Source organism: Microplitis demolitor, chromosome 8, assembly GCF_026212275.2.
Source record: "Microplitis demolitor isolate Queensland-Clemson2020A chromosome 8, iyMicDemo2.1a, whole genome shotgun sequence".
Taxonomy (NCBI): Eukaryota; Metazoa; Arthropoda; class Insecta; order Hymenoptera; family Braconidae; genus Microplitis; species Microplitis demolitor.
Genome location: NC_068552.1, coordinates 14336281 through 14354491, shown reverse-complemented (window position 1 = coordinate 14354491; position 18211 = coordinate 14336281). Strand labels below are relative to the sequence as shown.

The 18211-nt window shown below is 29.8% G+C and overlaps 2 protein-coding genes across 2 annotated transcripts; both read right to left on the bottom strand.

The window, feature by feature from the left end:
• Positions 1–318: 318 nt before the first annotated feature.
• On the bottom strand, positions 319–6470 carry LOC103573221 (eIF-2-alpha kinase GCN2). Its single transcript, XM_053741104.1, has 8 exons — positions 6256–6470; positions 5994–6169; positions 5650–5911; positions 2680–4997; positions 2103–2622; positions 1556–2035; positions 560–1464; positions 319–485 (listed from the first exon to the last, which is right to left on the bottom strand). The coding sequence occupies exons 1-8, from the start codon at positions 6310–6312 to the stop codon at positions 359–361; spliced, it is 4845 nt and encodes a 1614-aa protein (XP_053597079.1). The 5' UTR covers positions 6313–6470; the 3' UTR covers positions 319–358.
• A 4311-nt stretch (positions 6471–10781) lies between these two features.
• LOC103573220 (eIF-2-alpha kinase GCN2) lies at positions 10782–17952 on the bottom strand. The gene is made up of 8 exons (XM_014442075.2): positions 17402–17952; positions 17146–17315; positions 16807–17068; positions 13878–16129; positions 13300–13819; positions 12754–13233; positions 11743–12674; positions 10782–10966 (listed from the first exon to the last, which is right to left on the bottom strand). Exons 1-8 carry the CDS (start codon positions 17456–17458, stop codon positions 10840–10842), a joined length of 4800 nt encoding a protein of 1599 aa, XP_014297561.1. The 5' UTR covers positions 17459–17952; the 3' UTR covers positions 10782–10839.
• Positions 17953–18211: the final 259 nt, after the last annotated feature.

The following is an 18211-nucleotide window of genomic DNA, read 5'->3' as shown; positions in this document are numbered from 1 at the left end:
TTACATCTGTAGCTTTTTCAATTTTCTACATGTGCAAATTATGATCCTGAAGTTAGCAGATAATTAGTAATGTTCGGGTTTTTTTTTTCAACAAATTAATTACAAAAAAACAAAAACTAAAAATGTACCTGTAAAAAATTTTTAAATTAGTGAGTGCATTTTTTATGAATATTATTTGTTTACTAATTATTCTATTTAATATTAATTTAAAATTTGTCTGATGTCTGCTACATTCACACTCAAATTAAAAAAACCAATTATTGTATGAAACATAATAATTATTTAATAATAAATTTTTATTAAAAATACATGTACAAGTTCATTTACCAAACTGATTTTAAAAATGATTTATATAAATTTACATGAAAATAATATAATGATTATCAATCAGACTGTAGAGGACCAAAACAGGTCGTTGTTTTTCATTTCTTAATTCCCATATTTTATCGCATACTTGTTCAATATATTTTTTTTGATGCAAATGTCTATAAAAAAATATTAATTTTATTATAAAGATAGAAAAATAAATAAACAGGTGCTGAAGAATTGTATAACTTACTCTTCAATCACAAGTTGAATACTCTTTTGAAAATCTTGTTCTTTTTCGTCAATTTCCAAAAGTTTAAATAGTGTCCTTATTACGGGCATCTCGAGAAATAGAGCGAACACTTCAATAGACACTTTGCAAGATATACGTTGCAGAGAAGCTGACATTTGAGCTAACATGGTGTTTTTATAATTTCTTCTTACGTTATCAGACAGTTTATCTCTTTCAGTAGGTATAAAATTAAAATTAATATTATGATAGCTTGATGATGAATTTGTAGAATCGGTGGTACGTATTTTGCTATCAGACCTATTTAAAACAGGCAGTGTGTCAGTTTGTCTTTGTAGATGCTCTGTAATTTCAGTAATACAAATTTTTTGTTCTTTAAATTTATCGTATTCCCATGAGTGTAAAATAAGATTTCCTATTCCGCTGTGCAATATAATTACATGAGGAATTAAATTTTCACGACAGTACTCAAGAATTTCTTCAGTTCGACAGAAATCAAGTTTTGTTACACGAAGACCAAGAGACCATAATTCGCGAAAAAGATCAGCTAACTCATGCTCTCGTTCTGGTTTACTGTCAATAAATCCTACAGCAACATCTATTCTAAATCTATTTATACTTATTTCATTATTTGTATCTTCTAATATCACTTCTTGAATGGCACAGACAAGTTTATCAAGAGAAATACTTAAACCGACACCGTGATGTGATACTTCTTTGTTTGTTGAACCTGAGCGTTTTGAAATTTCTTTAAATGATTGGAGCATATTATCGTATCGACCACCTGCTGCTATTACATCCTGGCCTGCAGATCGTCGTTTACGTTTTAAATCACAAGATATTTGAAAAATTATTCCGCTGTGTTGCTTCATATTGTGAGCCAAAAGCGGGACGATGACGATTGACCACTAGAAAAACAAAAATGATTTAATCAGGATGCAATTTTTTTTTCTACTTATTGTTGAGAAAAAAATTTGAACAAAGTGAATGTAATCGTACCTTGACTCCTAACGCTTTAACATGAGCAGTAACAGTCTCAATTTCTCTGATAGCATTTTTTGCCAAGACTGCAGCATCTCCTTTTCGTTTTGTTATTGTCTTAAGTATACTCGCGATCTTAGAAACATTGTTTTCAGTATCAAATAAATTTAAAAGTGTCTCCATAGCTTGATCGGTCAGACATAAACTTATAAAATGTGTTTGCACTTGAAGTTTTGAGCACTTACCGTCACGTGCATCACACAGTATTGAAAATATATCTTGATACTTTTCGGGACCGATCCCGCAGTACATGAGAACTGCGTGGAGTAATGAGGTGTGGTTTATACGAACGGTAAAATCACGTTGACATAACTCTGAAAATTCATTAAAAATTTCACAGGAAATACGGATGAGTTCCGCTTCAGCCATTAGATCTACAGTTGAACTTATAATGTCAAAGGCACATTCATACAGTTCTCTGGGATGGAATCCATGAACCTACAAATATAATCGAGTAAAAAAAAGAGAAATTATTAATTGAATAAATTTTACTGATGAATGATACCTTTTTCTCCCTAAATACTCGTTCGATGGCATACCTCCGAAAATGTAAAATATTATTCCGCGCGACATATCGCGCGAATGGTGCTCTGAGATCATGAGGGATGGTAACAATACTTCCAGAATGTGTCATTAATTTAACGCAAGTCTCGGTAAGATCGTACAACTGCCCAGATTTAGGCATCAATAATGGTGTCACTAAGTAAACACCTCCATGGCGTTGAAATACGTCAATAACTTTAGATTTGACGTGTTCATGCAAAAGCTCATTCACCACTGACACTGAATTGGTAGCGGGCCGACTAGGTAAATTCATATCGTAGGTTATATCCTCAGCTGGGGTGACTTCTTGAGCAAAACAACAAGCAATCATATATTTGTAAGCTTTACTTTGACTGTTTGACAACGTGTGTTGTACCATTTCTTGTAATTCCGCCTCTACTAGCAACGGAGGAGGTAGATATTCAGACGTTAGAAGCTCTTGAGCTGTTGGTCGTTGACTAGGGTCATGATTGAGTAACCAACTGAAAGGATTTTAGTCAATAAAATAATCAACCTTTTTTATTCATGAATATACATACCGCAAAAGATGAATTTGATGTGGCATTTCAGTCTCGGTCATATCAGAAGGAAGAATTATTTCTTTAGATCTTACTTTTTGAAGAATAGTAACTCTCTCCATTTTAGTTTCAGGTGGTTTGTAACACATTTCAAAGAGTATTATTCCAAGACTGTAAATGTCAACCTTTTGATTGTATCGAGCTTTTGCTACTTCAATCCTTAACTCCGGAGCAACGTAGAGAGCAGTTCCCACTTGACCAGTCATTGACCTCGGTTCATCAAGAATAATATCATTTTTATTTTCTATTTCAGCTTCTTTTTCACTATCAATTGTTTGCACAATTGAGCACAATATATTTGTCGTCGCTAAACCAAAATCGCCAATTTTAACATGATCATTACTGTCCAAAAATATATTTACTGGCTTTAAATCCCGGTGAATCATTCCTTGTTGATGGATATACGCGATACCCTCAACCATTTCTCTAAACAACCGCCAAACACGATCTTTATCTTCATACAAATTATTATCAATTGCTGTTCTCAGTGTACTTTTTTCACAAAACTCCATCTGTATATACATAAACTTAGTTTTATGTTCTATAATACTGTTCTCTTCGCTCGTTATTTTTTCCGATGTTTCGTATGACTCTGCCTTAGAATCAATTATTTGAGATTCGCTATCTATCTTAAATTCTATACTGTCTGAATCATCCAAAGATTTTTGCGGAGAGTGAAAAGATTCACTTTCATCTTCTGTATCTTCATCACTAAAATTGCTGCTGTAATCTTCATCAGAAGCGACATTTGACGGGTTCTCAAATGACACCGTCCACTCAACATCATTAACTGGCGTCAATAGTTTAATAATTCTTTCAGATTTAAATTTTTCTAAATCTCCTACTTTATGTCCATTAACAGTCGTAATTTCTGATGACGACGTGGAATCACCTCTGACTTTATTCACCGTAACGTTTTCAATCCACGAGTTATAATATCTTACAACATTTTCATGATTCAGTCTCGAGAGTAATTTAACTTCTCTTATCATTTTTTTATTTAACTCACTTATCTTTGGGTTCAATGCAATTCGTTTGATGGCATAAAATCTACCGTCTAATTTATTTCTCACTTTCCAAACATCACCAAACGCGCCTTCACCTAGAAGTTTAAGAATTTCAAACTCATTTTTAAATCGGGAATTACTATCCAAAGTTGGTAAATAAGACTTAAAATCAAACGTAGGCTCTTCAGATTCAGAATTTTTATCCTCATTATCATAACATTTTGGCAATGACAGTTCATTAATAATTGGTGTCCGAATAAAACTGTGTTGCTGTAATTGTTTAGCTGACCATCGCAGTTTCTCATCACGATTCAAACATTTTGACAAAAAATCTCTCAACGTTGACGGCAAGTTTAATCCCCAGTCCCCTTCATTGTCTGACACTATCTTCACTTTTAATAGCGTCAGAAGTAAAGTACCGAATCTATAAATATCTAATTCTTTTTCCCCTTTTTCTTGAATTGAAGAAAAATTATTATTGACTTTACCCAGACAACATGAACGATAAATATCTGAAAGCCTTTTGGTTAACGAATAATTAGACACTCTTACGACACCAGTGTTGTCTATGTATATGCTCGAGTCTGTTAAATCTTTATGTGCAATATTATTATCATGCAAATACTCCAATGCACCGAGAACTCCCGTGGCAAGATATCTCAGCATATCAATATTGACAGGAATATTTTCTTTTTGAAAAAATGAACAAGTTGTGCCAACAACGAATTCTTGAAGTATATAGACAACAACACTATTTTTATTTTGCAAGTACTTGATATTTAAATAATGAACAAGATTAGGATGGTCAAGTTTTTGTAGATGATACAATTCTTGTTCAATACTTCCTACTTGTTTCATTAATTGTTGTAAGTCCAAAGTATCTGACTCACTATTTCTTTCTTCACGCGGTGAAAATTTAAATGGCCACTCAGTAACAGCCAGATGCTCAACAGTAACAATGTCGACACCCGCATAAATAATTGATCCTTTAGCACTGTGTCCAAGACATTTAACTAAATGAACTTGCCTTTCATCTTTATTACTTAAAAAATTTAATACTTTTGTGTCCGCAGCTTCACATGATAGATTTCCTGAACTTTCAGATGTACTTAGGCATCTTCTTCGAGAGTATGCGCGTACACGTTCTTGAGGTGACGATGGGAATGACTGAGAAATTGTATTGGATTCCATAGATGTCCGTGACAATCTTTTACGATCACGAGACTCCGCTTTTAAAGTTTCTTGACGTCTTTGAATTTCATCTTGCAATACCTTTTAATTTGTGAAAAAAATAATTATAAATACGATCAAAAAACCAATCAATTTAAGGGGGAAAAGGGGTCTAAGATATCTCAAAAAAAAAAAAAAAAGTCTCCATGCCATAGGCAGTATTCTGAGTTATTACTTATAACTGCCTCATTTGAAATCAAAAAATTAAAAAGATTTCTTTAGTACATAAGTTTATCATGGATTAGAATGAAGGATTTTTTTTTCAATAACTACTTATTTTTTAATTAAACAAAAGGAGCAATTTTTGGTAAAAATCAGAATTTTTGGATGGCACCGTTATCAAAAATTCAAAAATGAATATTGTGTTTTTTCCTTCGTTCAAATCCAAGATTAAATTAAGTACTCAAGAAATTTTTTTGATTTTTTGATTTCAGATAAAACAGTCATGAGTTGTCCTGCCTACCGCATGGAGACTTTTTTTTTTAAAGTGATTCGGTTCTCCTCGTCACCACTGGCTTATTATTCAGTATTTTTTAATGAAAATTTAGCAGAATATTCTTCAAGTGATGCTTAATAATGTCACAAATTTTAAAAATTTTAGCAAAAATGGTACTCTAAAAAAAAATCACAAAAATTTCCTCTTTTTTTTGTATCTCGGATCCCATTCCTCTTCGGCGGATAAATTTAAACAAACCTGACGTTCATGATTTTCTTTCAACTGCTTCTTCTGCATCTCGGATTGAATTTTTTCTTCACGACGCGATACCATCTCTTCATAAAAACTTTCATAACTCGGTTTATTATGCGTGTGTAAAAATTTCTGAATATGCTGACTTAGCTCATAGATCATAACTTCTCCTTTTAATTTATCTGCCAAGTCTTTTACTTCTGAATACAAAACACCGATTTGTTCATCAGAAAGACCTAAACTATTTTTCAATTGTAAATGCGGGACACTGTAAATAAAAATTGATTATTATTATAACTAAAATATTATTTAATTTAAAACTATAAATAATTGTTAGTTTGTTTATTTACTCTTCTGGATATGTATCTCCACAAGTGACACGTAGGTCTATTTGTGCATAAACTTGTACTGGTCCTGACATTCCCTGTGATGGTGTCAATGTGATACTTAAGTCCATTGGTTGCCATTTTCGTTTTCTTGCTATTTTATTATTTCTAAGATCTTTTAAATCATCTCCAAATATTGACTTGAATTTTAAATAAATTTATTAAAAATTTATGTGATAATTTATAATTATTTGAAATGACGAAATAATAAAACTACTTTGCATACCTTTAAAACTTCAAATTCATTATTTTGTCGATCTTGACATGATTCTAACTGAGACATTGTCACTAATAATTAATTCGGTTTTTTTTTACTTAAATATTTCATTGTTGTGTAAAATATTTATATTTACAATAAAAAATAATATGTAATTTTATTTATATACTAATATGTACAAACCGACATGTTATTGAGGTTAACACTTGATAGAATGTGCTGGTATATTTATTTATTGGTGATGGCAAATCTGGTTCGTTGATTGGTTTATTTGAATTTTGTAAGCCAATCATAAATGTGGATTCTAGTTACAATCGTTTCAAGTAATTTATTGTGATATGGATATAAAAAAAATTCGTTCCAAAATTTTTGAAAAACATTCATGACAGTGAACTTTTGAAAGTGAGACAATTTTTAAATTTAAGTTAAACATTTTGAAACTTTGAAAAAATCAGAAAGGGAACAATTTGCAGGTGTAAATTTTTCCCGCGCTTTTTTTATTTTATGAGCAAAAATAATTTAATTTGACAATATTTTGGGTTTGCAAAACTTAAAAAAAAATCTGGGTGTCAGTTGGCACTGCGGGCCAGCCCCAAAACTTCCCGCTATTTTCGACTTCAAGGAGCTCAAAAATATAAGTGTGAATATATTTAATAACAGAAATCGATGAATTGTATGTTTGTAAATCAAAACTCAAATAGTAACTTCCAAATGAATATTTTCATGCTGAATAATGAGAACATTCAAATTAATCAAGAGATAAATTATAACAACAAAGTACTGTCAATATTTTTATAATAAAATTAAAAAATTGCTTTTATTAAATTTATTATTATATTATACTATAATTATTTTTTAATAATAAAGTAAAAGTGTATCACTAAAATCTGCATGCCTTAAAACAATTTCATTATGTTAATTTTTCATCTTTTCGGAGCAGATTCTTTATAAATATAATTTCCCTGAACGTTTTTCATCACAAGTTGCTGGTCAAGGCACTGATCACAAAAATCTTTCGACGGATTCTACATGGACTTGTCTAAGATGACGGACACAAGACAATCTTCTAGTAGCCTTGTACTATTTTTATGAAAGTATCTTGCGGAAGATCCCTAGGTGTCAACATTTTTATATACTTATCAGTCTGTCACAAGATACTGATGCAAGATTCTAGGACAAGATTATTGAAGTTATACATAATATTGTACAAAAGAACATTGAAGTTGTCTTGCTCAAGATGTGATAGTAAAGTTACTTAGATTTATCTTGAGTGAGTCTTGCACCAGAAATTACTTGCAGTACTTACACTATCTATATATTTCACTTCTATTTCTTCCACTTTACCCCGGGATCCTGTATTGTATACTAATGAGGGGACAAAGTAACAGAGACAGAAGAGAGATAGATAATGGAATCTGATACTTGTTGGGCAGATCTGGTGTAAAATCTGCGTTAGTATATACAAGTAGTTTCTGGTGCAAGATTAGCTCAAGTCACTGTACCAATGCCTCTTGAGCAAGATATCTTCAATATTCTTGCTTAATTTTTGAAGTACACAGTTTTTTTAAAATCTTGTACAAAACTTGCAATTTAAAACTTTGTAGTAGTGTCTGCAGCAACATCCATAGTTATGTAAAGACGTAGACAACTAGTGTACTAGTGATCAGGCTTGAGCAAGATTGCTATTAGAGTTCAGACACCTGCATGCTGGAAATATTATTCATTTTTTCTTCCGATGTCACACCAGTTTTCATTCAAATCGGTGCTTATGCTAAACGATTATACACAAATAAATAAATTTATTTATTACAAATACTAGCAGATGTATCAATAACTATAGGAACTTATTAATTTATTAAACTTACCAACAATGTGACTCATTCGATCCTGATACTTTGAATTTTTCCTTATAAGAAAACTTATCATTGATACCAAATTTCATGGAATTTGAAAAAAATCCATGATAAATAAAATAATCTTGTTGACTTCTTCTGTGTCGTGTTCAATTCTATTATAACTTTAAAAGAGTTTTATTTTTAAATAAATTTATTGATATATTATATATTTATCTTTGTCATAAATTAATAAATATTTTGATAAATCAAAAATTGGTGAAATCCTTAAGTGCTTAGATCATGACCCAATTGAGGAGTGAAAAAAGTTTAATTTTAAAAATTAGTAATTGATGTAAAAAATTGTAAATAATATCATACGTCATATCCATTAGCGCAATGCAAATATAATATTACGAAAAATTAAGTTATTTTAGTAATTTCACTTTTCAATATATCAAAGGATATATGATATTCTTTGAACTTTTTATTTCTTTTATACGACTGTACGTCATTATACAAAAATATATATCGGCCGCTGAAAATTCGTTTATTAATTAATTTATCTTTTACTTTTTATAATTCAAAATTAATAAATAATGAGTGTTTTAATTATAAGATATTATTAATTGCTAATTACCATCTCCGAGAAAACCTTTAGCGATTGCAAAAAGACCATTCCCAAAATTGTTATAATAAGCAAATTCCAAAATAACATCGTACAGTTGAGTTATAGTTATTGAAACAATACAAAACAAATGTGCATAAAAATGCGGCATTATAAGCTTGTAATTATCCTGTAAGTAAAGTTTTATAAAATTGATAATTTTATTTTAAAAAGATTGAAAACATTATTATGATAAAATTTGATGTGTGAATGTAACAGATATGAGACAATTTATTAATTTTAATAAATTAATTAATTTATCAAAATAAAATTTTAAGAAATGTACGTACTGATTTTTTAATTATCTAAATAGGCATTTTCAAATTTTCATTCTATATATATACTTAAGCACTGTAAGTACATTTTATTTATTTGTTCCAAAATTTAAAAAAAAGCTTATTGTCAGCTACATTCAAATTCATTCAAAATTTTGAATAAATAATTCAATTAGTAAAATTAAAGTCAAAATTACATTTTACTTGTCATTTTAGAAAAAAAGTTTCATAATTTTTCATGAGTCTGAATATAGCATCAGACATCAGACAAATTTAAAATAATTAATAAATTGAGTTAATAATTAATAAAAAGAAATTTTAAAAAATGTGCATTTAAAAAATTTTTAAATTAATGAGTGCATTTTTTATAAATATTATTTTTTAAATTATTTACTTTATTTATTTACAATTAAAAATTTTTCTATCTGCTACATTCACACTTACCAATTTTTCATTACCGTGAAGTTAACAGTAGATAATTAACAATTGTCGAATTTATTTTTTCAACGATTCAATTTAAAACAAAAAGAACTGAAAATTCGCACATGTGGGAAATTTAAAAAACTCCAAGTGCAATTTTTTAAAATATTTTTTTTAATTTATCGTTTTGGATAAAATTCAAAAATTATTAAATGTCCGGTAACTTCAGTATCGTAATTTTTTAATATATTTTATAAGTAAACAAATATAAATTAATTTAATTAAATATATATGCTTATACATTTAGTATATATTAAAATAGTATTAAAATATCAAGACAGACCTTTTGTGACCCCCAAATCATAAAAACTGCGAGTACCAGCATAACAAAACAAATAGGAACAAAAAAATAAACTAATTCTGGATCATCTAAAACCCGAGGTTCATAAACGTCTTCACCATCCTCTGTGTAATTTAGTCCCGAGTTATTAAGATCAATTCCAACAAGAACTACGATAAATATAAACCGAAACTGCAGAATAACAAGTTCATAAAATTAGCAACAACAAAATTTTCTTTCAATTAGTAGATTAGTCACTTACTATTTCAAAAATTCCGAAAGCCAGTACTCCAGTTTTCAAAGACCAAAAGCAACACTTGTACATTTGCAGCTTCATGATTTTTTTTTGAAGTTTGAACCTGAATGCTGTATAATATACCTTCTGATAACAGCAAACTAAGAAGTTGTCATTAAAAACTTAACAACCTTTTTTTCTTACATTTTTCACTTAATTCACAGTAAAAAGAATATACTGCTCATAAATATTTATGAAGTCGATACCATATTTTTAGTATCTAGCCCAATAAGTTCAAAATAATTTATTGCAGTTTATTAATTACTATTTAATAACTTAAATTTTGAAAACTATTTTTTTTTTTTACAATTAAACTCTGCGTAAAAAATGTAAATTTAAATGCGTCGGTATTTAAAACTGGAGTAATGGCGTATGCAAATGTAATATTTATCACTATTGATATTTCCAAACAAACTCAGCTGGTTACTCACTTTGAACTTAAAGAAGGTGGCAAGGTCTAGGGCAGACTGTACACAGTAAGTCGATTAACATATTTTTTGCATTAAATATAATAATATTTATACCGCAATAAATAAAAACTAAACATGTCTTCTCTTGACTAAAAATTTCGAAGAAATATGAAAATTCAAAAGCAGATGTAAAAAATTACGTAAATGATTATTATGTATAATTCGTATTTGTAAAGTAATTAGTAAGTAATAATTTTTAATTGATAAATATACAAAAAACAATGATAAATTTTTATTAAAAATATTTATGTACAAGTTTATAGAACTATTTAATATAAATTTGTACAAATGCCCTCATATGAAAATCATGTAACGGCTATCAATCAGACTGTAAAGAACCAGTATCGGTCGTTGTTTTTCGTTTCGTACTTTACTCATTTCGTCGCATACTTGTTTAATATATTTTTTATGATACGTATGTCTAAAAAAAAAGGATTATTAATTATTACAAATATTATAGAAGAAAAATAATAAATTATAGAAATATTGTGTCACTAATTCCAAAAACACCTATATTTTCATACGTTCTTTTGGCTTTGGTCACTAAGGTAAAAACCAAATGGGCATATGGCAGTGTTACAATTCTACTTACAACATCTCTACTCAAGGGAAGTAGCTACAACTCTACTCACTCACAACTTTACTTAGCCTCAACTCTATTCAGTTTTTTTTACTCAGGTTTAACTATACTCAATTATTTCTTTATGATCTTTACTCAGCTTTAGCTAGATTCAACGACGAACTTTACTCAGCTTCAACTCTACTCACGGATTTTAGCTATTTTATCGATAGACTAAAATCCGTGAGTAGAGTTGAAGCTGAGTAAAGTTCGTCACTGAATCTAGCTGAAGCTAAGTAAAGATCGTAAAGATATAATTGAGTAGAGTTAAACCTGAGTAAAAAAAATCTGAATAGAGTTGAGGCTGAGTAAAGTTGTAGCTACTTCTCTTGAGTTGAGATGTTGTGAGTAGAATTGTAATACTGCCATAACTTTTTTTTAAATTTCTAATCATATTGTAGAGTTGTTCTAAAGCTCAAGTTTTTTTTTTTTAATTTCAATTATAAAATAAGTCTTCAAAACGGACGGCAATGAAAAAAAATTATACGCCTTATTAGCTTTAGAATATTTCTTAAACTTGAATAAAGGAAGTATAAAAATATGTCTTTTGGGAATTAGTAACGCGATATAATACGTACTCTTCAATAATAAGCTGAACGCTCTTCTGAAAATCTTGTTCTTTTTCATCAACTTCTAGAAGACTAAATATTGTCTTTATTACAGACATATCAAGAAAGACAGCAAATACTTCGATAGGGTCTTTACATGAAATTCGATGTAAAGAAGATGATAACTGAGCTAGCATTGAGTTTCTGTAACTTTTTCGTCCGCTACTTAATAATTTATCTTTCTCAGAGAGTACAAAGTTAAAATTAACATTTATTGAAATATTTGGGGAATTAGTAGTGGATTCCATAGTGTTTGTTTTACTTTCGCATCTATGTAAAACAGGCAGTGGATCTGTTTGTTGTAAATTTGTATTTTGTTTTTGTAAATTATCAGCTATTTCATTAATAGATACTTTTTGTTCCTTAAATCTCTTCAATTTCCTTTCCCAAGAATATAATAATAGATTATCTTTGTCACAGTCTAGTATAATTACATGAGGAATTAAATTATCACGGCAATACTCGAGAATTTCTTCGGTTTTGTAGAGATCCAGTTTAGTTACACGAAGACCAAGAGACCATAACTCGCGAAAAAGATCAGCTAGTTTATGCTCACGTTTATTTTTCTTATTAATGAATCCCACAGCAATATTTATTCCAAATTTTTTCATATTTATTTCAATATTTGAATCTTCTAATAACATTTCTTGAATGGCACATACTAATTTATCAAGAGAAATACTTAAACCGACACCGTGATGTGATATTTCTTTACTCGTTAAACCTGAACGTTCTGAAATACGTTCAAATGATCGTAGCATTTTGTCATATCGACCACCTGTCGCTATCACTTCTTGACCAACCAGCCGTCGGCGGCGTTTTAAATCACAAGTAATTTGAAAAATTATACCGCTGTGTTGCTTCATATTGAGAGCCAAAAGAGGCGCGATGACAATTGGCCACTAAAAAAAAATAATAATTCATTAAGCAACATTTTATTTGCAGGGGAAAAATAAATTATTAAAAATAAAAAGTGTGTACCTTGACTCCTAATGCTTCAATATGAGCAGTGACAGTCTCAATTTCTCCAAGAGCATTTTTTGCCAAAATAGCAGCGTCACCCGTGCGGATGGTAAGTTTCTTAAGAATACTTGCAATTTTTAACACATTGTTTTCAGTATTGAATAGAGTAGAGAGTGTCTCTATTACTTGATCAGTTAGGCCTAAATTTCTAAAATGGGACTGCTTTGGAAATTTTTGACATTTGCCATCCCGTGCATCACCAAATATTGAATATATCTCTTGAAATTTTTCTGGTCCGATTCCACAATACATAAAAATCGCTTCAAATAAACAAGTATGATTTAGACGAACTGTAAAATCGAATTGACGCATTTCAGAGAATTCATTAAAAATTTCCCAAGCGATACGTATAAGTTCAGCCTCAGCCATTAAATTTACAGTTGAACTTATAATGTCGAAGGCACATTCATAAAGTTCTTTGGGATGAAATCCATGAACCTGCAAATATAATCGAGTAAAAGACGAGAAATTATTAATTGACTAAATTTTACTGATGAATGATACCTTTTTCTCCCTAAATACTCGTTCGATGGCATACCTCCGAAAATGTAAAATATTATTCCACGCGACATATCGCGCAAATGGTGCTCTGAGATCATGAGGGATGGTTACAATACTTCCAGAATGTGTCATCAACTTAACGCAAGTTTCGGTGAAATCATACAATTGCCCAGACTTGGGCATCAATAATGGCGTCACTAAATAGACACCTCCGTGTCGTTGAAATACATCAATAACTTTAGATTTTACATGTTCGTGCAAAAGCATATTTACTATTGATGATGAACTGGTTGCTGGCCTGCTTGGTACACTCATATCGTAATTAATATCCTCAGCTGGTGTAACTTGTTGGGCAAAGCAACAACTGATCATATATTTATAGGCTTTACTTTGACTGTTAGACAATGTGTGTTGTACCATTTCTTGCAATTCCGCCTCTTCTAGCAACGGTGGAGGTAGATATTCAGACGTTAGAAGTTCTTGAGCTGTTGGTCGTTGACTAGGGTCATGATTGAGTAACCAACTGAAAGGATTTTAGTCAATAAAATAATCAACCTTTTTTTATTCATGAATATACATACCGCAAAAGATGAATTTGATGTGGCATTTCAGTCTCGGTCATATCAGAAGGAAGAATTATTTCTTTGGATCTTACTTTTTGAAGAATAGTAACTCTCTCCATTTTAGTTTCAGGTGGTTTGTAACACATTTCAAAGAGTATTATTCCAAGGCTGTAAATGTCAACCTTTTGATTGTATCGAGCTTTTGCTACTTCAATCCTCAACTCCGGAGCAACGTAGAGAGCAGTTCCCACTTGACCAGTCATCGATCTCGGTTCATCAAGAATAATATCATTTTTATTTTCTATTTCAGCTTCTCTTTCATTATCGATTGTTTGCACAATCGAGCACAATATATTTGTCGTCGCTAAACCAAAATCGCCAATTTTAACATGATCATTACTGTCCAAAAATATATTTACTGGCTTTAAATCCCGGTGAATCATTCCTTGTTGATGGATATACGCGATACCCTCAACCATTTCTCTAAACAACCGCCAAACACGATCTTTATCTTCATACAAATTATTATCAATTGCTGTTCTCAGTGTACTTTTTTCACAAAACTCCATCTGTATATACATAAATTTAGTTGTATGCTCCATAGTACTGTTCTCTTCGCTCGTTATTTTTTCCGATGTTTCGTATGACTCTGCCTTAGAATCAATTTTTTGAGATTCGCTATCTATCTTAAATTCTATACTGTCTGAATAATCGAAAGATTTTTGCGGAGAATGAAAAAATCCTCCTTCATCTTCACTGTCTTCATCACTGGAACTGCTACTGCTACTGCTACTACTGCTGTCTTCTTCAGAAACGTCAATTGTCTGAGATTCCAAACTTTCTAAATCATTTTTTTTCGTCTGTTTAATTTTACTTTTATTAAAAGACATATTGTCCGATGGAGATGATGAATTATTTTTATCATTAACAACATTTACATTTTCAATCCAAGAATTATAATATCGCACAACATTTTCATGGTTTAGTCTTGAAAGTAATTTAACTTCTCTTATCATTTTTTTATTCGACTGTTTGCTTTTTGGATCCAGAGCAATTCGTTTTATAGCATAAACTCTACCATCTAATTTATTTCTAACTTTCCAGACATCACCAAATGCACCTTCGCCCAATGATTCAAGAATTTTAAATTCATTTTTCATTCTTGAATCAGACGTTGGCTCCTCCGGCTCAAAATTATTTTCTTGTTTGTCGCAGTGTTTTGGTGACGATATATCGTTCAAAAAAGGTGTCCGAATAAACCCATGCTGTTGTAATTGTTTTGCTGACCATCGTAGTCTCTCGTTACTATTTAAACACTTTGACAAAAAGTCTTTCAATACCAGCGGTATGTTTAATCCCCAATCAGCTTCATTGTCTGATATTTTTTTGACTTTAAGCAAAGTCAAAAGTAAAATACCAAATTTATAAATATCTATTTCTTTCTTTCCCCTGCCTTGAATCGTAGAAAAATTATTATTAGCTTTGCCTAAACAATTTGAACGATAAATATTTGAAAGTCTTTTATTTAACGAATAATCAGATACTTTAACAATGCCTGTATTGTCTATATGTATATTTGAATCTCTTAAATCTTTATGTGTAATATTATTTTCATGTAAGTACTCTAATACAGAAAGAATTCCAGTAGCAAAATATCGTAACATATCAATATTAACAGGAATATTTTCCTTTCGAAAAAAAGAACACGTTGTACCAACAACAAATTCTTGGAGTATATATACGACAATACTGTCTTCATTTTGTAAATACTTCATATCTAAATAATGAACAAGATTAGGATGGTGTAATTTTTTCAGGTGATTTAATTCCTGTTCAATACTTCCTAATTGTTTTATTAACTGTTGTAAATTTACATTATCTGACTCGCTATTTTCATCACTGGGAGGTGAACATTTCAGTGTCCACTCAGTAACAGCCAGATGTTCAACGGTAACAATATCAACACCCGCATAAACAGCTGATCCTTTAACACTATGGCCTAAACATTTACCTAGATGAACTTGTCTCTCTCCTCTAGTACTTATGAAATGCAATAGTTTTGTAGCACGACGCTCAGATAATGGACTATCTGGGCTCTCAGATGAACTCAAACATCTTCTTCGAGAGTGTGCACGTACACGTTCATGAGGTGACGATGGAATCGACTGAGATGTTTCATTTGATTCCAAAGACAAACGTGCTATTCTTTTGCGATCACGAAGTTCTGCTTTCAATGCTTCTTGACGTTTTTGAATTTCATCTTGCAGCACCTTTAATTCATCGAAACAATTAACATACAAAACAAAAAAATTGAAACAATAAGTTGTCCGAATTTGATCGATTCTCCAGAAATTTTTTCAGATATCAAGTTCAGTATCCCGAATAAGAATATAAGGAAAAATAGACTTTTAGAAGTTCTATACTCCAATAAGTCATTTATACAAAACAGTCGCAGAAATAGAATTTTTAAATTAGTCAATGACAACTATAAATTCATTCAAAAAGTCAATTCAAGTGAAAATGGAAAATAAGAGTAAAAACTGAGTCTAATAATTAAGGATAATTAAATGATCCTAAAGTTAACAGACCATTAAAAATTTCGGATTATTTGTTTCATCAAATAAATTACAAAAAATAAAAACCAAAAAAATGCATATGTAGAAAATTTAAAAAACTGTATGTGCAATTTTTTGAAGTATTTTTTTTTTTTAATTTATCGTTTTTTAAAAAATTCAAAAACTATTAGACGTCAGCTAATTTCAGTGTCATGTAATTAAACTGTATAACTATTTATGTTTATTTCTTTTGTAGTTTATTCCTCAAGATCATTTGTCATTTCTTTTTTTTTTTTTATTATTTGTACTGTGATAACGGGAATAAAGATTATAAAATTTTGTAAATTGTGGAAAGCGTTTAAATATATAAATAAATAAATACAAAAACGAACCTGACGTTCTTGATTCTCTTTCAATTGTTTCTCTTGCATTTCCGACTGAATTTTTTCTTGACGACGTGACACCATCTCTTCATAAAAGCTATTGTAGCTCGGTTTATTGTGTTCGTACAAAAATTTTTGAACATGCTGAGCTAATTCAAAGATCATAACTTCTCCTTTCAACTTATCTGCCAAACTTTCTAATTCCGAATACAAAACAGCTATCTGTTGATTGGAGAGACCTAGACTATTTTTCAGTTTAATATGCGGGACACTACAAGTAATAAATTTATCATATAATTTATTTCATCCTCAAATAAACAACAGATAAATATTCATATATTTACTTACTCTTCTGGATATGTATCCCCACACGTGACATGCAAGTCTATTTGTGCATAAACTTGTACTGGTCCTGACATTCCCTGCGATGGTGTCAATGTCATACTCACACTCAAAGGCTGCCATTTTCGTTTATTTTTATTATTTCTAAGATCTTTAAGATCTTCCCCAAATATTGACTAAAATGTTAAATAAATTTATTAATAATTTATGTCATAATTTTTTATTATTATTAGAAATGACGAAATAAAAATACTCTGCATACCTTTAAAACTTCAAATTCATTATTTTGTCTGTCTTGACATGATTCTACCTGAGACATTTTAACTAACAATTAAAATTTATTTCTATACAATTAATAAATACTCTAGTGTAAAAAATATTTTTAATTAAAAAGTTATATTATTTTATATCTGATGTATAAAAAAAACCGCGGGCTTGTGAGGTTATAGTTTGCAATTTTTAAATATCACTTATTATTACGCATTTATAGTATTAGCGATTGATAGTTATCGCCTACATTGTGAAGAAATTTGATTTTAATACTGTTTTTATTTAGCGTAATTACATTTATTTAATTATAATATTACACTCATTGTATTTATTAATTTTTTTTACGTTCTTGAAATTCTATATACATATATTTGAATCATCACATGAAGTTTATCAGATTGTTTTTACTTGAAACTCAATGTGATACACGCGCGTTTTCTCACATGTCCATAATATTATTATTATTATTGCTGTTATTATTTTTACAGAGCGGCAAATAAGAAAGAAAATAAAAAAAAAAATATTAAGTAAATTAATGACGGTAATGATAAGATATGATAATTTAAATAATAAAATATAATAATAAATATAAATATAAATGAATTATCCACTGTAGATAAAAATATAAATATAAAAATGATTGAGTGAATGCAGCAGACATCAGACGAATTTAAAATTATTAATAAATAGAATAAATAATTAATAAAATTAAATTTTAAAAAATTTTGAAATTGATAGGTAGATTTTTTGTAAATATTATTTTTTTAATTATTTACTCTATTTATTTATAACTTTAAATTCG

Excerpts from the sequence above, each read along its gene's own strand:
- LOC103573221 (XM_053741104.1), bottom strand. The coding sequence starts at position 6,312 with ATGTCTCAGTTAGAATCATGTCAAGATCGACAAAATAATGAATTTGAA. Across the intron at positions 2,623-2,679 it reads CATCAAATTCATCTTTTGCG|TTGGTTACTCAATCATGACC; the intron begins GTATGTATATTC and ends AAATCCTTTCAG. Across the intron at positions 486-559 it reads ATTCAACTTGTGATTGAAGA|ACATTTGCATCAAAAAAAAT; the intron begins GTAAGTTATACA and ends ATTTTTTTATAG.
- LOC103573220 (XM_014442075.2), bottom strand. The coding sequence starts at position 17,458 with ATGTCTCAGGTAGAATCATGTCAAGACAGACAAAATAATGAATTTGAA. Across the intron at positions 17,316-17,401 it reads ATGAATTTGAAGTTTTAAAG|TCAATATTTGGGGAAGATCT; the intron begins GTATGCAGAGTA and ends TTAACATTTTAG. Across the intron at positions 13,234-13,299 it reads GAGTATTTAGGGAGAAAAAG|GTTCATGGATTTCATCCCAA; the intron begins GTATCATTCATC and ends TTATATTTGCAG.